The 23,713-nt window shown below is 37.0% G+C and overlaps 1 protein-coding gene across 13 annotated transcripts in view; it reads right to left on the reverse strand.

Annotated features, from left to right (window-relative positions):
* CASK (calcium/calmodulin dependent serine protein kinase) overlaps positions 1-23,713 on the reverse strand; it is a 351,636-nt gene that overhangs the window by 208,404 nt on the left and 119,519 nt on the right. For all 13 annotated transcript variants that reach the window (XM_049107681.1, XM_049107679.1, XM_049107674.1 and 10 more), the window contains exon 3: positions 15,539-15,644. In XM_049107681.1, the coding sequence (XP_048963638.1) occupies positions 15,539-15,644 (106 nt within the window). The remainder of the gene's footprint in view (positions 1-15,538; positions 15,645-23,713) is intronic.

Below are 23,713 nucleotides of genomic sequence, written 5' to 3' on the forward strand. Positions count from 1 at the left end.
ACCCATTATTCTGCTCCAGTAACTGACAACTTCGTAGCTCATCTTAACTTATACCTCAAACCCAGTGCCCCCTGCTCACCTCTCACCTGATTTTGAGGCAGATCCCAGACATTAATATCACCTTATGTATAAGTATTTTAGCACTTATCTCCACAAGGTAAGAACTCTTTGTAAAGTGACTGCAATAATAAAATTATGTTAAAAATCAACAATACCTTATTATCTAGTAAATGACTCATAAATAAAAATCTGTAATTATTACCTTAAACTGGAAATAATGCTATAAACTTGTGGTTTCACTTTTGCTTGGTTTTGAAGAAAACTTTTTAGTTTAGAATAACTTTAGATTTACATAAAAAAGTGCAAAGATAGTATAGAGAGTTCCCATATGCCTCTCACCCAGCTTCCCCTATGGTTAAAATCTTAGGTAACTATAGCACATTTGCCAAAACTAAGAGAGTATCGCTGCTACATTACTGCTGATTCAACTCCAAACTGTAGTTGGACTTTGGTTTGTTGACTAATGTACTTTGCTCCAGGATCCTATGCGGGACAGACAGAACAATGCATTTTGTTATTTAGGCTCCTTAGTTTTCTCTGGTCTGTGACAATTTCTCAGTCTTTTCTAGTTTTTCGTGACCTCGACTGCTTTAAAAAAAAAAAGGGGGGGGGGGAGTGCTGGCCAGCTGTTTTGTAGAATGTCCCTCAATTTCAATCTGTGGGTTGTTTTTTTTTTTTTTTCCAGTTTAAATGGGGGTTGTGGGTTTTGGGAAAGGATATTACAGAGAAGCACCCTTCTCTTCCAATCACCTCAGGAGACACGTGATAGCCACATGACATCACTGGAGGTGTTAACTTGATTCTTTGTTTAGGGGGAAGAGGACCAGCCAGTTCTCTCCACTGTCAAACTACTATGTTCTCCTTTCCATCCTTTGTTCTTTGAAAGTGAGTCACCAAGTCCAGCCCACAATGAAGGAAGGAGAGGGATTATCTCCGTCTCCTGGCAGGATGGTGTGTGTGGGGGTAGTATCTACAAATACTGTTTGGAATTCTGTAAAGATTTGTTTCCTCTCTCCCAGTGTCAATTTATTCAATAATTTATGTGTATCAGTATGGACTCATAGATATGTATTTTGTACTCTGGGTTACAATCCAATACTGTTACTTTGTTACCCAAATTGTTCCAGGTCTGGCCACAGAGACTTCTTTTAGGTTGGCTCCTGTGACCCTTTGACATGCCCCTATTTTTTGTTTCTTTGAGCACTTCCTTCCTTTCAGACACTATAAAATGCTCCCAGCTCATCTTGTATATTCTCTGCCCTAGTTCTAGGAGTCATCATTTCTCCAAGGAGCCCAGGCGCCTTCTATCAGGGAATGACATCTAGAAATGAAGATTTCTTTTTCTCTCTAATAAATAAATAAAATCTTTAAAAAAAAAGAAATGAAAATCTGGGTATGCGTGTGCTCATACTACTGCGGCTCCACTGCTTCTAGACTCTCCTGGGGGAGAAAGCCAGGAAATGTATGTGTGTGTATTAACTTATACACACGTACTCATCTTTACTCTTGCTTATTTGTAACTTTTTTCTCTGGCAGAATGTAAACTTCTGCATATTTAAAAAATAAACACACAAGAAATTCTATAACATAAACAAAATTAAATAGGTAAATTTGGGGAAAATATTTGCAAATATATGAAAAGAGTAAATATCCTTTGTAAATACCAGAATGCCTATAAAATGTCAAAAAATTAAAAAAAGTGAACGGATGAAAAGAAATGGGTGGATACTTTAAAAGATATTCAACCATACTAGTAACAAAACAAATGCAAATTCAACCAAAACATTTTGACTTATCGAAATGTAAAACATGGATGCTGTCATCTATCACTGGTTTGAATATAAATTGGTAAATCTGTATGGAGAATGATATGATACTATCTAAAAGAAGTTTTAACTATATTGCTGACATTGGCTAGGTGATATCTCCCATCGAAGACAAGAAAAAAGTGGGATTAAAAAACTTCCTGGAAACATCAAAGTACTAACCAAATTGTCAAGAATGTTGCCTAAAATCTGGGAGAGAATGGGAACTCAGAGAGGTATCAAGACTCAGAGTCCTCCCTAAAAACTAAAGAACACTTCTGAAAGAAACTGAGGAAGACACAAGGAGATGGAAAAATATTCCATGCTCATGTATTGGAAGAATTAATATTGCGAAAATGTCTATGCTACCCAGGGCAATGCACACATTCAATGCAATCCCTATCAAAATACCATGGACTTTCTTCAGAGAGTTGGAACAAATCATCTTAAGATTTGTGTGGAATCAGAAAAGACCCCGAATAGCCAGGGAAATATTGAAAAAGAAAACCAGAGCTGGGGGCATCACAATGCCGGATTTCAAGTTGTATTACAAAGCTGTGATCATCAAGACAGTGTGGTACTGGCATAAAAACAGACATATGATCAATGGAACAGAATAGAGAACCCAGAAATGGGCCCTCAACTCTATGGTCAACTAATATTTGACAAAGCAGGAAAGACTATCCAATGGAAAAAGGACAGTCTCTTCAATAAATGGTGCTGGGAAAACTGGACAGCCACGTGCAGAAGAATGAAACTAGACCATTCTCTTACACCATACATAAAGATAAACTCAAAATGGATGAAAGATCTAAATATGAGACAAGAATCCATCAAAATCCCAGAGAACACAGGCAACACCCTTTTCGAACTTGGCCACAGCAACTTCTTGCAAGATACATCCATGAAGGCAAGTGAAACAAAAGCCAAAATGAACTATTGGGACTTCATCAAGATAAAAAGCTTCTGCACACAAAAGAAACAGTGAACAAAACTAAAAGACAACCTACAGGATGGGAGAAGATATTTGCAAATGATGTATCAGATAAAGGACTAGTATCAAAGCTCTTTAAAGACCTTATTAAACTCAACAGCAAAGAAACACACAATCCAATCATGAAATGAGCAAAAGACATGAACAGAAATTTCACAGAGGAAGACATAAATATGGCCAACAAGCACGTGAGAGAATGCTCTGCATTACTTGCCATCAGGGAAATACAAATCAAAACCACAATGAGATAGCACCTCACACCAGTGAGAATGGTGAACATTAACAAGATAGGAAACTACAAATGTTGGAGAGAATGTGGAGAAAGGGGAACTCTCTTGCACTGTTGGTGGGAATATGAACTGGCACAGCCACTCTAGAAAACTGTGTGGAGGTTCCTCCAAGAGTTTAAAAATAGAGCTACCCTATGACCCAGCAATTGCACTACTGGGGATTTACCCCAAAGATACAGATGCAGTGAAAAGCCAAGACACCTGCACCCCAATGTTTATAGCAGCAATGTCCACAGTAGCCAAACTGTGGAAGGAGCCTCAGAGTCCATCAAAAGATGAATGGATAAAGAAGATGCGGTCTATATATACAATGGAATATTACTCAGCCATTAGACACGACAAATACCCACCATTTGCTTCGACATGGATGGAACTGGAGGGTATTATGCTGAGTAAAGTAAGTCAATCGGAGAAGGACAAACATATGGTTTCACTCATACAGGGAATATAAAAAATAGTGAAAGGGATTATAGGGGAAAGGAGAGAAAATGAGCCAGAAAAATCAGAGAGGGTGACAGAACACGAGAGACTCCTAACTCTGGGAAATGAACAAGGGGTAGTGGAAGGGGAGGTGGGCAGAGGGATGGGGTTACTGGGTGACAGGCACTGAGGGGGGCACTTGATGGGATGAGCACTCGGTGTTATACTGTATGTTGGCAAATTGAACTCCAATAAAAAATATACAAAAAAAAAAAAAAAGAATCAGAGTCCTTCCTGCCCTGGGGACATGTGCTTACACAGAAGATCTCCAAGTGAAAAAGGGTCAGAATTCAGAGGAATCTCATAAAGCACAGAAGTACTCAAGGTACTCTTCAACCTTGAGCTAAGACCCTAACGAGCTAGGGGTGAACCAGAACTAATTAGCCCCCTCACATACTTGGAATTTGCCTTGATCTCTGAGTGCTCTTAAACATCTGAGCTTTAAACTTTAACATAGTTCCAAACTGCCAGTGCCTGAAGGTGCCTGGTAGAAGCAAATGAAAGTCCTCTCTGGGGGGAAGAAAGAGTTATTTAGGCCAGTAATATTTGAAATAATTTCCAGCACACAGTCAAAATGAATCTGGCACACGAAGGGTAAGAGATCTTGCACAAGAACCAGCAGAAATGATAAACAATAAAGACAAACCCAAAGGGACTTCGTATATTGAGATTATCCAGCATAGATTATCAAATAATGAATCTTATTAGATCCCAGAACATACAAGCTGAGCTTGAATTTTTTTGTAAGAAAATGAAAATAATGAAAAGTAATATAGATTTTTCAAGAGAAAAACATGCAAAATATAGAAGACATAGAGCATACCATAAGGTATGCTTAAGTGGTCACAAAGGTGATGAGAGGAAGAAAGGGGCAGAGGCAACATTTAAAGAGACAATGGCTGAAAATTTTCCATTACCACAAACAATATGAGTACACTGATTCAAGAGACTTAACGAATCAAAGGGAAGACTAATACACCCACTCACATGCACGCACACAACCCACAGAGAAAACAAAAGATGAAGAAAACATTTTTTAATAACTTGTGAAATAGAGATCACCCTTAGATTAGTGATAGACTGCTACCTGAATTCTCAACATCAATGGAAGCCAGAAGATAGTAGAATAATATCTAATGGAACCAAAAAGCTGACCTAGAATGCTCTACTCAGTGAATATCCTTCAAGACTGAAGGAGATAGAAGGAAATTCTGAAACTAATAAAAATGGAGAGTTTGCATCCGGCAGACTGACATAGGAAAAATGAATCCAGATAAAACCTTAGAGATGCTGAAAGAATAATGAACAACGAAAGGACAAGTGTGGGGGTAAATCTAAACTAATAATAAAAGAAGTTGGAGTGATGTCAATGCATATAGCTTATGTATCTATGCAAACAAATATAAATATGTGAAAACAACAGTCTGTAAGTCAAAGGAGGGGCATTACATCAAATTTATGTGTTCTACAGTGCTTGTACTACTCAGGAAGACAATTATGGTATCAAGATTAGAGCATGATGCATTAGGGAGTTGTGCTATAATTCCTGAGGTACACACTAAGATAACAGAAAAGAATACTTAAATTTCCAAGTTAGTAGAGAAAAAATAGAATGATCAAACATATTCAATTGACCCAAATAAGTCAGGGAAGGCAAGGGAAAGAAATACATAATAGGCAGTACAACAGAAAGCACGTAAGAATACTGAGGGGGACACTTGACGGGATGAGCACTGGGTGTTATTCTGTATGTTGGTAAATTGGACACCAATAAAAATTATTTTATTAAAAAAAAGAATACCATAGGCATAAATCAACTATCCTCAAATATCATTAAGTATAAATGTACCAAATGCTCCAGTTAAAAGTCAAAAATTGAGAGTCTAGAATTAAAAAAATTATATGCCTTTAAATAAGAGACACATCTAAAACCCAAGGGTACAAAAACATTGAAAATTAAAAGGGAGGGAAAAAAAAACCCTAGAAAAGTAAACCCAAAGTAGAAAGATGAAAATAACAACAACCAGAAATTATTGAAATAGAATAAATATGCAATGAAAAGGATTTACAAAGCTAAAAGTCATTTAAAAGACTGATAAAACTGGCGAATACTTAGCAAGGCTGAGAAGGAAAAAGAAAAGGCACAAATTACCAAAGAATGGAAAAGATCCTGCAGAGTTGTTATGAACCAACTTGTGCCAAAACTGTTTAAAAAGTTTCAAAAAAAGGAATTCATCCCTAGCAACATACAATTCATCCAAAGCAAGAGTAATAAATAAAAAACCAAATATTCCTATAAATATTTAAGGAATTGAATCAGAAATGAAAACCCTTCTCACAAGAAAGTATGGCCTGAATGGGTCTATAGGTGAGTTCTGCCAATCATAAAGAGAAAAAGCAAAACCAGAGAACACTCCCCAACTCATTTTATGAGGCTAGCACAATCTAGATACGAAGACCTGGTATGGACAATATGAGAAAATTATAGTACAATATTTCTATAAATATAGATGTAAAATGTCTAAAACATATATACAAACAAACCAAACCTAGCAATACATAAAAGGGAATATAAGGATTATACATCATGGCCAAGTATGGATAGCCAAAGGATCAATGAAATTCACTGCAGTAACAGATCAAAGGAGTCATGTGGTCATTTCAACATATACAGAAAAAAAAGCACTTGATAAAATTCACCATCCAATCATGCTTAACAAACTCTAAGATCAGAAATAAAGATAGATAACTGCTATCACCATTGCTCTGAATGTTTAACCCATTGCAGTAAAGGCTAGATAAAGCAGTATGTATAAGAATGATAAAGGAATAAACAAAATTCTCCTCCTACACAGATGATATGATCAGGTATGCAGAAAATTCAAGTGGTTCTACAGATAAATTATCGGGATTGATACAGCTTAATGAATAGAAAGGAATATAAAGTCAGTAAAAGGAAGGAGGGAAAGAGAAAGGATATGAGAGAGATGGATCTACCTTTAAAAACAAATACCTAAGAATAAATATAACAAAAGATGTAAACAACCTCTGCAGAGTAAAGCATAAAACATTATTGAAAGAAATCAAAGATCTAAATAAATGGGAGATAGACATCATGTTCAAGAATTGGAAGACTCAATATTGTAACCATGTCAATTATTTTCAAGCTGCTATAAAGATTTGATACTAAAATTCAAGGCAAAATCCCAACAGGGATGTGTGTGTGTAAACTGCCAGCCTGATTCTAAAATGTATATAAAAAATGGGGAGAAGTACACCCCTCAAGAACTGGCTGAAGAAGAACAAGGTAAAAGTCCTTGATTTCCTAGTTACCAGGACTTACTATAAAGCTATAGTTAATAAGATAACCAACATGCTCTGGGTGCAATGCCAGGCAAATATACTAATGGACCAGAATAAAACGTGGGAACAATCACACACATACAGGTGCTTTATTTGTGGCAAAAGTGGTCTGCAGAGCAGTCTTTTCAGTAATTGTGCTGAGGCTGCTAAGTATCCACATGGAAAGAAATGAAATTGGACTGCTACCTCAGAGCATACTCCAAATTAATTTCAGATGGATGATAAAACATAGGAAGAGATCTTCATAATCTCAGAGTAGTAAATATTTCTTAAACAAGACCCAAAACAGTAACCATAAAAGAAAAAATTGATAAATTAGACTGCATTAAAATTACAAACTTCTGTTAATCTAAAGGTACCATATTAAAAGAATGAAGGGATATGTCACTGAGTGGCAATTAGGGAAGAACAATCAAGAGAAATCACAATGAGGTTTTACTACACACCAACGAGCAAAAAATAAAAAATTCTGACAATGCCAAGTATCAGCAAGGGTGTGCAGTGTAGGCAATAACTAATCATGAGAATAAAAGGAGGGTGCTATTCATAAGGACTAACAACAGGTTTTTTTAAACAGGGGTAGTACCAGGAAAACTAGGACTTGGATCACCTTACAGTCAAATATCCATGGTAAAGGGTCGGTGTGTACATCTGCTTTACAAAACAAGCTCTGAATTATCTTAGAAAACTGAGGTTGTATATGCTCTATAACCTATCAGTTCCACTCCTAGGCTTGTGCCCAGGATATATGTACAAGATTGTTTACAACAGCATAGTTGAAAATAGCCAAATCTGAAAACAACTCAAATACACAGTAACATTAAAATGAGTAAGTAAATTGTGAATGTTCAGTCCAATACTATACAGTGATAAAATGAAGGAGCACAAAAGCAACCTGGATCAATCTCACAGACCAAAAAAGAATGTATGCTATATGATCTCATTTAAATAAAGATTTTAAACGACAGACAATACTGAATTATATTACTTAGGGATATTTATGGATGGTATAGATATGAAAGCATGGAGGTCAAGTCTAGATTAAAGGTAATTCTGAGAGAAAAAGGGGATTGTGGTAAGAGGAAAATAGGCAGTGTTTCTATTTCTTGATCTGAGTTGTAGGTGGATGGTTGTTCACTTGACAATAATTCCTTAAGCTGTATAGTTCTGTGCATTTTTCTAAATGTAACAGATTGTATAAGAAAAGGCTACATTTATGTGTGATGTAGCTGTTTGTATATGTCTGTGTTCATACACTCTTTCACCTTGTAATTCTATTTCTAAAAATTTATTTTGAGGAAATAAAGCAATTGGGATGTGAACAAGTAATTATGTATAAGAATATTATTAATCATAACATTATTTCTAATAGGGAAAACAGTATAAATGTCCAACTATAAGGAAATCATTACATATGACACATGCATAGCAAAAACTTTTGCTAATGGTATTACTTTTGTCATTATAATTATCTACAATTTCTAAATTTGTATGAAGTATGTGTACTGTAAAGATTATTTACACTAGAAACTACTTATAATTTTTGTTTTTAAATGAACAAATTTCTTTTAAATAACAGAAAAATAATTGAATTTTCTTATTTTACATATATATGAACTTTTTTAAAAAAGATTTTATTTATTTATTCATGAGAGACAGAGAGAGAGAGAGGCAGAGACATAGGCAGAGGGAGAAGCAGGATCCATGCAGGAAGCCTGATGTGGGACTCGATCCCCAGACCCGGGATCATGCCCTGAGCCAAAGGCAGACACTCAACTGCTGAGCCACCCAGGCCATCCTGTATATATATGAACTTATTCCAAAATTATTTTTAGTGGTTTTAGATCAGCTTTTATATACAAAAAAATTTACCAGAGTGACTTCAAATTCCTTTCTAAGATAGTAGACAGCATTCAAAGGTTAAAATTTATTCTACACTGTAGCATCTTAATCTAGGGTTTGTTTTATACAAAAATTGGGACACCTACATTTTTCTGTTAATAGATGTCAAAATGATACAGTAGTTACAGTTAAAAGTAAAAAAAAAATCCAAACTCCACAATTTTCTTTATAGGCAATTATATTTTGTTTGCAGATCCAGGAGTTTTATCAACTTAAAAACCCTTCTATTTATCTCTTTTTTAGTTTGTACAGAAAAAAATGAAGACAGCAGGCTAATAAGCTTTTGAAGGGTTTGAAAGGCCTGTCTACTGAGTTAGCTCTTGATTGGCATCTGGCAACTTGGATGGGTTCCTACCGTCCTAACTGAAAAGCGTGGCGCACTATGTCTAAACTGTTTGTGCAAACAATATGATTTATCCCGAACACCTGCTTTCTCTTTGGGAGGCTGGAAGGTGGTATGTGCCAGGCAGAGGGTGCCTACACGATCAGCTCCCAATAAATACACTGGGTGCTGAGTCTCTAATAAGCTTCCCTAGTTGGCAACATTTCACATGTGTTATCACAACTGGTTGCTGGCAGAAGAGCCTTGGAAGCTTGTGCCTGGCTGTCCCTGGACTTCATTTCATATACCTTTTCTCTTTGCTGGTTTTGCTTTATAGAATCTTTGAGCTTCAATAATTCACAGTTGTGAATACGACTAGATGCTGAGTCCTAGGGGTCCTCTTAGTCAAGCATTAAACCTGGGGTAGGTCTTGGGGACCCCCGACACATAGTTCTTAAAACTAAAATAAAACTAAACATTTAATATAGTGGTGAAGCCAGTCAAGAGAATGTTTAATTTTTTTTTAAAAAAAGTTTATGATGTAGAAGTTTTTTCTTTCAACTAGTATTTATCAAAGGTCTTCACAGGCACCCAGCTATATCCTCTCATATATCTTATTGCATTACCTTACGTATCAAGTTTCTGATGTTTATTAGGACCAAGTGATACTTTCCAACCATTTCCTATTACCCAGCACTTAAGCAGGCATTCAATAAATATGTGATGAATGAATAGCAATTTTTATCATAATACATAAAAACAAAAAATGAAAATAGATCAGATTAGCTATAAAAGCATGTACAGATCTTCATATAATTTTAAATGCCAGAGTTCAGACTTTTCTTGCTTGATACGAAACAAATATACTTTCCCTTCCTTGGCAAGTTTGCTAGTAAGTAGAAATCAGTTCTACTCTATCAGCATAAATGAATTCTACAAATATCCCCTTCTCCAAGCATAAACACCAGACCAAAAAGAAAAAGAAATAAAATTAAAATAATAAAAGAGCTATCAGTCTATTTACTTTGTGAGCTTCAAAAATACCACTAATATTATTTCAAAAGATACAAACTATTGTTTTCATGTCAGATATATTTTAAATCTATATTTAATTACTGTAAAAGTCTCCCCATGGTATATGTAATCATTCTACAATAAGGTAATTAAAATTCCTTGGCCAGCCAAATTGGGATTTACAGTTTAACTCAACTATCAGACACTACTGAAGACAAGCCTGGATGTGTTACTTAGAAATAAGCATTTAATTTGAATGGAGGGGGACACAACAACAGCCCATCTTCAAAACTGAACCTATATTTTTAAATATGTTTTAGCAAACTACTGCAGATAAATCCAAATTTAAGTGTGATCCCAAAGCAATGGATATAGTGCAAACACATGCAGATTTCTAACAAACTACTGTGAATGTTGGGGAAAATGACAACATAGTCTCTAAATAGTAATGCCCCTACTTTAAAGGTCAATCATCTCTTGACCTCCCATTTTGGGGCTAGCAGTTGTTGAAACTGAGTATCTAGGGGTGGTGCCTGGGTACAAGCTTGTTTGACAAGCTCTACTCAGAATTTTTCAATGTTACATTTTAAAATCTACTGCTTTAATATTTTTGGGCTCTAAAATTCTGCTTCTGTGAGTCTCTGTATTTGAGTATACTTTAAACTTAAAACTATTGTTTTTAAATTTTTTAAAAAGATTTTATTTATTTATTCATGAGAGACACAGAGAGAGAGGCAGAGACACAGGCAGAGGGAGAAGTGAAAGCCTTGCAGGGAGCCCGATGTGGGACTCAGTCCTCGGACTGGGGATCATGACCTGAGTCTAAGGCAGACACTCAACCACTGAGCCAACCAGGCATCTCCAAAACCATTTGTAATTAAATGGGTATCAATTAGTTGGAAGAGTTTTCTAACAGAAGAAGCAACCAGAGCGGGCCATATAATTTCATAACTTCGGTTTAAGGGGGAAAAAAGGTAAAAAAAAAAAGGGGGGGGGGAGGGAGAGTTGGTTATACATAGTCTTTGGCAAAGGCAGATACGGATGCCATATTAAGAAACTCACTGATAATCTAAATATATTGTTTGATCTAGCTTTTTCTACATCAGAATCATCAGTGCTGTTTCCAAGTAGCCAAAAATTGCAAAGTCAACTGACCTTATTTCACTTGTTTTCCCTTTGTCTACTCTGTATTGGTGGCATGTCAGAAATCTGTGGAAAGGGTCTGGAGTATGAGGGATCATTATACTTACTGCCAAAAACATGGAATGAACTCTGGAGTAGCTTTGTCTATACTGCAACTGTACAATCTCTTACCTAGCCAGTAGGTGGAAGCACACACAAACTTACTGCTTTGCTCTTTGAACCACAGGATCTTAAATCTTAAGAGTAAATTGGTCTTTTCTTTACTCATTTGTTTTAAACTCAGGAGATCAAAGAGAACACAAAAAACTGAACAAAGACAACTGTTGAGGTGAATTTATAAAAAATGATACAAAAGAACAATTTTAGATTCCTATTTTGTTTCTGGTCCTTTTGAGAAAACTAAGTTATTTTAACTGTGGATTCATAATCCACTTCCAGATCTCCAGAGCTAATAAAATTAATTCTAAAGTTAGAAATAGATCTTTCAAAAATTGATGTTCAATCAGGGAAAACTGAACATCAACTGATTATGACCTAATACTAAGGAATGATTGTTCATTTTGCTAGGTATGATAATATTATAAATGGATCGATATCTATGTGTATCTATATATCAAGTCCTTCTTTATAAAGCCAAATAGGAATATCTATAGGTGAAGTGGTATCACTTTAGAAATCACCAGGAAAAAAGAAAAAACAGTAAAGGACACACAGAGCAAGGATGACAAAATGCTGATAACTGTTGAAGTTCAGTGACAGGTGCATTGAGGTTCATACTATTCTCTTGTTATTTGAAATTTTCCAAAAACAAAAAGTTATGAAAATTAAGTTTTAAAGCCACGTTCTTATGATTTGGGTTAACACTGAGATTAGGTGACTGGTAGATATGCAACTTTAATGAAGTCTTAACATACATATACTGCCACTGAGGAATTATTTCAATCACTACTGAATCATACAAAAAGTTAGCTCTATAAAATCTCATATAATTTAGCAGGAGATACTAAAACTAACCTGCTAAATTCCCTGGAAACAATACCTTCCAGTTGCAGAGTGCTTCATACCATTTTACAAAGTGAATTCACATCTAGCTCTGATAATCTTATGAAGATTTTAAAGGTTAAAAAACCCTGAGGCTCAGAGAAGCTAAAAGATGTGGTTGAAGTCACATAATTAGTAAAAGGGACAGAGCTGGAATACTAACCCAGCTTTATAACACCAAAGATCATTTTCTTTCTACCATACTGTCGCTTAGATTCCTTTAAACAAATAGCAAACATGATGACATTTAGGAGAATCTTAAAATTTTGCTTTCCATGCTCATTACTTGAGAGTATATAAAACTGGTTTTTACATTTTCTCAGTGAATAATTATACAGATACAAACTTCTTGAATAAAGAATAAAATTAAATCAGAGAAAGTTTTTAAAAAAGACTTATAATATCTTAAAATTGGAAGGGACATTAAAGGCCCTCTCTAGTCCAAAATTAAACCCTTATCGTTAGCGTCCTTGGATGGGTCCAGCTTTAGCTTGAGCATTTCTAGTGAGGAATTGCATATGCTGTGAGACAGCCTGCTTCATTCACTGACTTAATCTAATTACTAAAGAGGCTTTCCTTGCTTAGAGGTGGAATCTACCCACTGCTTGTTGATTCCAGTTACAGCTCCTGACCCTACACTGGACAAACATATAATCCTCTTACATATGACACTCTTTTAAATAACTGAAGACTTCCATTATGTTCTACCATGGCCTTTGCTCTGAAGACTCCCTTGGCAGAAAAAGAAAATCAATGGATTCTTGAGTAACTAAAGCTTTCCAGTTTTTTCAACAGCTCTTCCATGGTCTTCAAACTGGGAGATGGGTATCCCTGAGAGTACCCAAAGTCACTCTAGAACATAGAAGAATTAGGATCTTTTTAAGGCAACCATGTCCATTTCTTCATTTGCCATAATTTGATCTGTCTGAAAACAAGTCTATGGCCTGCTGAGTTTCCTTTTACATCTCCACTCATATAAGTCCACCTCAAAAGAAGAACAGCTTACCCACCCTGAAAAGCCTGCCTAGCTTTAGAGACAACTAGGGAATGCGAAGCTCCTGAGGGAGAGACCCTTGAGAGCAAAACAGAGCTTCAGAAAGAAAGAGGAGAGCCATCTTATTTCATCCAGACATATATGCATGGCAAAGCCTTATCTATTTTAGAATTAAAAATCAATAGTAAGATGACTGTCATAGGGATGTCTATTAACACTTTAATTTTATTTGAAAAATGAAGGCAGATTTTTCTCTGAAAGTGAGTCTGATTTGGCTGACTGGCTTGACAGTGATGACTGGCTTTGCCATTTAGGTCACATAGCAGTCATTTTCCATAAATTGAATGAGGTAAAGGTGCCAATCTACCGTTTTGAGAAAATACATTTAAAAGAATACACAAAACACTAAAAATTACAGCCTCACAATAGTTTTAATAGATCATCTCAAAAACATGTGAGGAGGTACTTGGTTTTCAAAGTTCTTTTTTTGCAGGTATGCCAACAAAAATTTTGAAGGCTCTGACTCTAAGAGCAAAATTTTTTTTAAAAGATTTATTTATTTATTTATTCAGAGAGAGAGAGGGGCAGAGACACAGGCAGAAGGGGAGAAGCAGGCTCCATGCAGGAAGCCCGACGCGGTACTCGATCCCGGGTCCCCAGGATCACACCCTGGGCTGCAGGTGGCGCTAAACCACTGTGCCACCGGGGCTGCCCTAAGAGCAAAATTTTATAGGCTCTTTTCCCCTCTGGTCATCCCTTTTGGGAAGCGTGCCAGTGTCCTGCTTACTATGAACACACTAGGGAGAATAGGGAGTGAGTATACAATACAGAGTGTGGGCTTGGTTCTAAGTACTATATACTTCTAATTATGTAGCCAAAGATCTCATTCAGGGCTTTTTAAAAGCTGTTGCAACAACTAACTTTCAAAACATTTACATCTTTTTCACATAAGCAGTTTCAACTAAGCTTATAGTGATCTTGCACTTATATAACTGAATGAGTGAGTCTGGATTATCTGGTCTTAAGTTTTCATCTTTTTCTGTTTCCGCTCCTTTGCTACAAACTTGTAAAATGCTTTGAAATTTTGACCTAGATATACAATGTATTAGTTAGCCTTCCATAGAGGGGTGTGAGGGGCACTTCTGCCATGGTTCCCAAGGATCACCAGTATCTCCTGGTGTTCATACCATTATGTAATCCTCTCCCCCTTATGTGTGGGCTGGATCTGGGGACTTCTAACTAACAGAATATGGTAGAAGTGATGGTGTGTGATTTCTGAGATTAGGTTACGAGACTGACTTCCATATGGAAAGGCCTGGTGACAAGGAACCTAGGGAAGCCTAGGCCAATGACTCACAGGAACTATGGCTCTCAGTTCAACAGGCTGTGGCCAACAGCCATGTGAGTGAGCTTGGAAGCAAATTCATCCCCAGTGGAGTCTTTTAAAATGATTCCAATCCGGGCCAATGCCTTGATCACCACCTTTGTAAAAGACCCTAATCAAAGTTACGGATTAAAATTTTGAAGAGAATGCCATTCCATAAAGCTTTTATACAATCTCTTTGGACACAATCCTCCACTTAGCTACCCAGTTATACTGGGTAAACTACCCAGTTATACTATCCTTAGCTCACATTTCTCCATCTTACTGACAAAAGTTCTATGAGAAACATGTCAAGTAGCTTATTAAAATAAAATACTCTGTTGTTTACAGAAATTCCTTCACAAGCCAATATGGTAATTATATCAAAATAGGAAGTTAAGTTTGTTACTACTTGTTTTTAGTTGCCAGAGAGGCTTACTACATGGAGACCTCTACTCCCATCCTACTTCCCTTTGACAAGACTCCTATGGTCAGAATTTTATATTTTGGGGCCTGCTATTCATCTGAACTCTCTCTATAGCCATTTCTCTGAAGTATAATAGAAATGAAGGTAACTAAATATGCCCAACTGGTGTTTCCTTAGCCATTGTGAAGCTTAAGATGAGATAATCCTTTTATTCTTGTTGCTTTTTTTAAACAGATGAGTGTACAACTATTATTAAATTTTAAGAGAAAAGTGTTAGCATTATCCCAAAGCAGCACTACTTTAAAACTTTAACTCTTAAGAAAATAAAATGTACACTCACAATTCAAAAACCATGTAAAGCATTCCATCTGAGCTATATGTTTCCAATAACTCTACAATGTGGGGATGTTTCAGCATATGACAGATACTGGCTTCCCGCTTTAGATCTGCAAAACAAACACAGGACATACTTTGTTAAATAAGAACAAAAGACAATCAGAGTGAATGATGAATGAATGGATGTGGTCTATGGCAACATGAAGACTTCTCTAACTAAAGAGATGAAATCCCCCATTTAAACTAAGCTTAACTTTTTACCCTTTAAAAATCTTTGACAATATAACTTTTTCATATTTTTGCCAGTCTAAATCTCTCTATTACAGTCAATTCTTATTTTTATTTAAGTAATTAAGTTCTCTATCCAATGTGGGACCTAAGCTCAGGGCCCCTCAATTCAGAGATCAAGAACTGCATGCTCTACTGACTGAGGCAACCACGCACCCCAGCTCTTATTAATTATAAGAAATGTAAATAACATGAATACTTTTCCCCAAACTCTTACAATCAAGTATCCAAATTTATAACTTTCTTGATCTGGTAATAAATAACTCAATTTTCTGTTTTGATTTGTACATTTTTTTCTTAGTTTTCCCTAAACTGGATAAGAATATGTTGTCTATTCTTTAGCCTAAAATCTAGCATTTACACACCAGGGAAGTTACATGGAATAAAGGGCAAAAGAAAAAAATAGAATGATTTAAACAGTAAAGGCACTGCTCCCTTACCCCCAGCATCAAAGTCAGAAATTTATTTTACATCATCTATAAAATGTATTTGATAATTCAGGACACGACTCATCATGTTAACTTGAAGAACAAATTCAGACAACGTAGGTAAGACTATTGTGTAAGTTACAGAATACTACTTGGAAAATAACACTGTTCATATCATCATCATACAAAAACACATTTTAGGCATAGACTTGCCATGTCCACATGGTGCAAGATAGCTAAAGACTTCCTGTGTTAATAGTGCTGGAGTTTTACCTGTTTGCAGATGAATAAAATCCAATGTGACATTTTTATATTTGGAAGTAGAAGGCAAACAGGTAAAGAAGAACCAAGGCTGAGGATGTACCACACAAAGCAAAAGAGATAATGTTATCTCCTTTCTGATTTATTAATTCAACTTAGCCTTGTCAAGTAAGAGCTATTGCTGTAGGCTAAACCACAGTGGACTTACATAAGGGTAGACTGAGGAAAAGAATGAGTAATTTAGACACAAGAGAAGCCACCAGAAGAGGAAGACTCAGTAATACAATTTTAAGAAAGTCAAGGGAATAGAGGGAATTAAGGCACGAGTAGTTGGAGAAGGCTGAGAAAAGGCTGTAAGTCAGCCAGAAAAGACCATTAGCATTCTGGGCAAGATCAAGTTCTGTGAGAGGTCCGGTTTGAAGTTGGTATGCAGGAGACAATTATGTAATAACATTAAAATTTATCATGTTTCTCACTGGGCTAAGCACTTAATAGAGTCATTACCCTTGCTGTCCAACTATCCTATGATGTAGGTACTTTACAAGTGAGGAAGCTGAGGCTTAGAAATGTGTTCAAGATCACACAGTTATCATTAGGGGTAGGTCTGAGCCCTGGCCTGTCCAGCTCCAAAGTTGGCAGCCCTTCCACGATGTCATGCCAGGTTCAGACATGATCAAATTAGAAGAATCTGGCTGTAGGAAAGGAATGGCAAAGTCAAAGAAGGTTTTGTTTTTCTGCTTTTGCTGCTGTTTTAAAGGGAACACTGTGTTTGTAAGTGGCAGTGATGAAAGGCCCATAGGATCTACAGTCGGAAAACTGGTGCTGGGTCTAATACCTGCCAGCTGATTGTTAGCCTCTACAAATGCCTTCGTTACTGGAGATGAAATGGGTCAGGCCATAGGTGAGGCAGGACCTGCAGAGTCTACTCAGTAGACTGCCCCCTGGCCTTCAGGGGGCAGTGGTAAGATCCCCATGAAAGAATGGCTGTGCGGGGGAGAGCGGGGGCCTGGGTGGCTCTTTTGGCTCAGGTCACGATCTCACGGTTGTAAGACTGAGCTCCATGTCAGACTCCACGCTCAGTGAAGAGTCTACTTGAGATTCTCTCTCCCCCTCTGCCCCTTCCCTGACTCATTCACACACTCTCTCCAAAATAAATTTTTAAAGAAGTATGTGGACGGAGTGTACAGAATGCAGCACTGCAGGGTTCAAGGGCAGGATGGCTCAGTGTTCATGGGAAAGGAAAGAAAGGAAGAGGCACATGAAAAATGGTCTCCATCTCCAAAAGTGCTTGGAAAGGTCTTCCAGGAGAGAAGAGGTGTGAATAAGGTGTAGGTTTTGTGTGGAGAAGTCATAACTGAGAGGAAGGCTTTTGACAAGTGTGCTGGAAAGCCAGGCTGAAGCCAGGAGACATAAATCAGATACTTATGCAGGTTTTCTCTCTCCTCCTTCAAGAATGTTCTGCCTCCAGATTTTATGAAAAGCTCAGGAGTTTTATTACCCATTTTACCATTTATTTTTAATTTTGTCCCTTTCATGTAACTACAGTGTGTTTCAACTTCCACACTCACTTTGCCATGTGCCACATTTGTTGTACCAAAAGACTGCAGGTAGAAACGGATGCCCTAGGGACTCCTCTCCATCTGGGCTGCACATTTTTGCATGGAATACAACTGAACAATGCTCCTGGCCTGGTTTCTTATTATCTACCCACCCTCAAAATGAAGGCAGAATTGCTGAGGACCCTCCCTTCAAAGACTAAAGGAATGTAAACATCACTGGATCTGACATTTCAAAGACTATAGAACAGAAGACTGAACAACACAAAACTAACAACATAAAAATCTATTTGAAATTATAAGGGCAATGATGCAAAAGATGGTTTACATCTGGGATAATTATGGCATCATTTTCCATAATTCAAATATCGATTCAATGGGTATATTAAATAGCCCAAATGGGAAAATCATGGTTTGAAAAACACAAATACATTATATAAACATTCAAACTATAGATTCCAGGGACATCTGGGTGGCTCAGTGGTTGAGCGTCTGCCTTTGGCTCAGGGCGTGATCCGAGGATCTGGGATCGAGTCCCACATCGGGTTCCCCACAGGGAGCTTGCTTCTCCCTCTGCCTGTGTCTCTGTCTCTCTCTCTGTGTATCTCTTGTGAATAAATAAATAAATCTTAAAAAAAAAAACAAAAACAAACTATAGATTCCAGGAATATTAAGTGCAGAATGCTTGTTTTTAGACGTGTATGTGAATTAAAGATATATTTATTAAGTGCGATTAATTCCTTCCTGATATAGCAAACTAAAAATAGCATTTTCCTACCAATCAATTCATGAGGCAGAATAGCAAGGAATTCAAAAGTAGGTGATGATTTGAAGTTGTGATTAACTGCTTTCAGATACTAGCACAGAACATTCCTGTGAGTGCCCTGACAAAGTTACCATTGCTGTTTTAAAACTGCTACTTTGTCCATAATAACTGGTAATTCCCCCCACTCTTCCTGTATTTTTTCAATTTGTAATCTCTTGGGGAAATTTAAAAAATAATCTATTTCTACATTTGGTCCTCTTATACTTCACTGTGTGCCTATAATAGTTCATTTATTTCCCTTTAAAAGGGGACACGAATAATACAGAAAGTACTATTTAATTTTCTGACAGTAATTGGAGAAACAGTTAAATTAAACCAATCCGCTATATGGTTTAAGTACCACCACCACCACCACCACCACCACTAGTTTCCTGAGAAGTCTGGGCATCCAACAGTAAAGCAAATGCCCTGCAGGCTCGACCTCTCTAGTCTGTTCCTCAAGTAAGGGAGAGTTAAGTAAACTGTTTCAGGTGGTCTGTTTTAAAAAGTTTCCAGGGGTGGGAGGGTGTCTGGCTGGCTCTTGGTGAAGGATGTGACTGACTCTCGATCTTTGGTTGTGAGTTCAAGCCCCTGTCAGGTATAGAGATTATTTAAAAGTAAGATCTTGAAAAAATAAAGTTTCCTGGAAAGTATTTATCATTAATTCTACTAGTTGTTCTTGTGATAGGAGAATTCTTCATACTGTCTTTTAAAAGTTGGATGCTGGGCTGCCTGGGTGGTTCAGTGGTTGAACGTCTTCCTTTGACTCGGGGTGTGATCCTGGAATCCCGGAGACGAGTCCCAGATCCTGCTCCCTGCGCTTCTTCCTCTGCCTATGTCTCTGCCTCTCTCTCTGTGTCTCTCATGAAAAAATAAAATCTTTTTAAAAAATGTTTTTATTTAAATTCAATTTGCCAACATGTGGTATAACACCCGGTGCTCATCCCATCCCATGCCCTCCTTAGAATAAATAAAATCTTAAAAAAAAAAAGAGTTGGGTGCCACTTTCAGAGTACCACAGTTCTGCAAGTTAATTTGGCCATGGGTCAAAAATAATTTGGGTATTTACAAACAGGATCGAAAAAACAATTTCTGACATACTTAGCTTTTCTTTTTCTTTTATTTATTTATTTATTTATTTATTTATTTATTCATTCATTCATTCATTCATTCATTCATGAGAGAGGGGGGGGGTACAGATATAGGCAGAGGGAGAAGCCAGCTCCCTGCAAGAAGCCCGATGCAGGACTCAATCCCGGACCCTGGGATCATGGCCTGAGCTGAAGGCAGACTTTCAACCACTGAGCCACTCAGGCATCCCCATTCTTAGCTTTTGAGTAGCAGTCTTGACCTTGATATCTGAACTTAAGAAGACTTAAATTTAAGAGTTACTTTGTATAGAGTTATTCTTTAGATCAGCACTGTCCAGCAGAAATATAATGTGACACATACACAATTTTACATTTTTCAGTAGCCACATTAAAAATTAAAAGAAACAGGTGAAATTTATTTTAATAACATTTTATGCAATCTAATACACCCAAGGTATTATTTCAACATATAATCATATTTAAAATTATTAAGTATGTTTCCTTTCTGTACTAAGTCTTTGAGGTCCAGTTGTGTTTTACATTTGGACTGGCCATATTTGAGAGGCTCATAGCCACAACAGGGCTAGTGGCAACCAAAGTGAAACAGTGTAGCTCTAAATAAACTGACTTTAATTCTCACCCTCTCTCAATTGTGAGTTCTCCTGCATTTCCTATACAGATATTTGTAAAGTCATCCAGTGATTCAAAAAAAGGTTCTAAACTCAGAAGATGTGTTTTTAAAAAAACATTTCCATAGAAGGCAATTCTACTTTTAATAATCCAAATCTATCTCTTTTAACAACTGAAGCCTGGAATTTCTTCCCTATTGTTAATTTAAGTCTTCATTTGGTGGTTTTAAATTATTTCATTTACCAAACACAAAAACAGTGATCAGCACCTACTGTACTGTACTGTCCTTTGTACTCTTCCAAATTTATCGAATGACCTTAGACTATGCAGTGCAACATTTGAGAGTTTAAGTGCCCCCCTATAAATCCTTGTTTAATAATTATAGTAACACTTTGAAATAAATATATCTATTCCCATTTTATTGAGGAGGAAACTGAGGTCCTGGGTTCAGTAAGATGAAGAAATTGTTGAAATCACACAAATAGTAAGTAAAGGAAAAGCAGGACTAATAATGGAAGTCCAGAGGTCTTTATACCACACTACAATGGCTCCTGGGGCTGTATGGTTTTCACATGTGCCCTTGAGATCCAATCACACAACAATGCTAATGTACTAATTATAACCTGGGTGACAAGTCTTCAAGACTGCTACAGAACCAGTTCATGTCAGCTTGCACGGTCACCAGTGATGATTATAAACTAGACACTGCTCTTTTCCTGGCGAATGCATATTGTCATTTATTTCCAATTTCCGAGTTGTGTTAGAAACTTGATAGTTAGCAAAATTTACTAAGATCTGACCCCGGGCTCCAAATGCACATAAAGAATTTTCTAATCTAGTCATAGAAATAATTAGGGCAAGTATTAATGTATTCAGTCAAATTGATATTAATAACAAAATAAGTAAATGAAAGTCATTATTGACTCATTTTTTTCCTTGTGTACTGAAGTTAATGACCGTATGATATTTCAAAAAGGGAATTTGAACAAAATCTTGGAAGGATTATAGAAACAAAGTCAAATTCCATTGCTGAGTTCAACCTTTATATAATAACCAACTCTAAGACTAAAGATCCCAGCTGCCTTTGGCAATAATTCAGGTCAGACTGGCTTTAATGAAACTATCTTCCTATAAATCAGGAAAGTTACAATTGCACCCAAAAGCATAAGATACCTAGGAATAAACCTCACCAAAGAGGTAAGGATCTATACCCTAAACACTATAGAAAACTTCTGAAAGAAACTGAGGAAGACACAAAGAGATGGAAAAATATTCCATGCTCATGGATTGGCAGAATCAATATTGTGAAAATGTCAATGTTACCCAGGGCAATTTACACGTTTAATGCAATCCCTATCAAAATACCATGGACTTTCTTCAGAGAGTTTGAACAAATTATTTTAAGATTTGTGTGGAATCAGAAAAGACCCCGAATAGCCAGGGAAATTTTAAAAAAGAAAACCATATCTGGGGGCATCACAATGCCAGATTTCAGGTTGTACTACAAAGCTGTGGTCATCAAGACAGTGTGGTACTGGCACAAAAACAGACACATAGATCAATGGAACAGAATAGAGAACCGAGAAGTGGACCCTTAACTTTATGGTCAACTAATATTCGATAAAGGAGGAAAGACTATCCATTGGAAGAAAGACAGTCTCTTCAATAAATGGTGCTGGGAAAATTGGACAGCCACATGCAGAAGAATGAAACTAGACCACTCTCTTTCACCATACACAAAGATAAACTCAAAATGGATGAAAGATCTAAATGTGAGACAAGATTCCATCAAAATCCTAGAGGAGAACACAGGCAACACCCTTTTTGAACTTGGCCACAGTAACTTCTTGCAAGATACATCCACGAAGGCAAAAGAAACAAAAGCAAAAATGATCTATTGGGACTTCATCAAGATAAGAAGCTTTTGCACAGCAAAGGATACAGTCAACAAAACTAAAAGACAACCTACAGAATGGGAGAAGATATTTGCAAATGACGTATCAGAGAAAGGGCTAGTTTCCAAGATCTATAAAGAACTTCTTAAACTCAACACCAAAGAAACAAACAATCCAATCATGAAATGGGCAAAAGACATGAAGAGAAATCTCACAGAGGAAGACATAGACATGGCCAACATGCACATGAGAAAATGCTCCGCATCACTTGCCATCAGGGAAATACACATCAAAACCACAATGAGATCCCACCTCACACCAGTGAGAATGGGGAAAATTAACAAGGCAGGAAACCACAAATGTTGGAGAGGATGCGGAGAAAAGGGAACCCTCTTACACTGTTGGTGGGAATGTGAACTGGTGCAGCCACTCTGGAAAACTGTGTGGAGGTTCCTCAAAGAGTTAAAACTTTATGACCTACGACCCAGCAGTTGCACTGTTGGGGATTTACCCCAATGATTCAGATGCAATGAAACGCCGGGACTGGGACACCTGCACCCCAATGTTTATAGCAGCAATGGCCACAATAGCCAAACTGTGGAAGGAGCCTCGGTGTCCATCAAAAGATGAATGGATAAAGAAGATGTGGTTTATGTATACAATGGAATATTACTCAGCCATTAGAAACGACAAATACCCACCATTTGCTTCAACATGGATGGAACTGGAGGGTATTATGCTGAGTGAAGTAAGTCAATCGGAGAAGGACAAACAGTGTATGTTCTCATTCATTTGGGGAATATAAATAATAGTGAAAGGGAATATAAGGGAAGGGAGAAGAAATGTGTGGGAAATATCAGAAAGGGAGACAGAACATAAAGACTCCTAACTCTGGGAAACGAACTAGGGGTGGTGGAAGGGGAGGAGGGCGGGGGGTGGGAGTGAGTGGGCGACAGGCACTGAGGGGGATACTTGATGGGATGAGCACTGGGTGTTATTCTGTATGTTGGTAAATTGAACACCAATAAAAATTATTTTATTAAAAAAAAATAAATCAGGAAAGTTGACCTCAACCAGTGGATGACCAGAGGCCCACACAGGCCCACACACCAATCTGGGTTAACTGCAAACTCATTATTTCTTTGATCTTTTACACATTTTACCACCACCCTATACATTTTTTTATCTTTTTTTACAAAGAAAAATCAAAGCAGCTTCTAATATC

Source organism: Canis lupus, chromosome X (genome assembly GCF_003254725.2).
Source record: "Canis lupus dingo isolate Sandy chromosome X, ASM325472v2, whole genome shotgun sequence".
Taxonomy (NCBI): domain Eukaryota; kingdom Metazoa; phylum Chordata; class Mammalia; order Carnivora; family Canidae; genus Canis; species Canis lupus.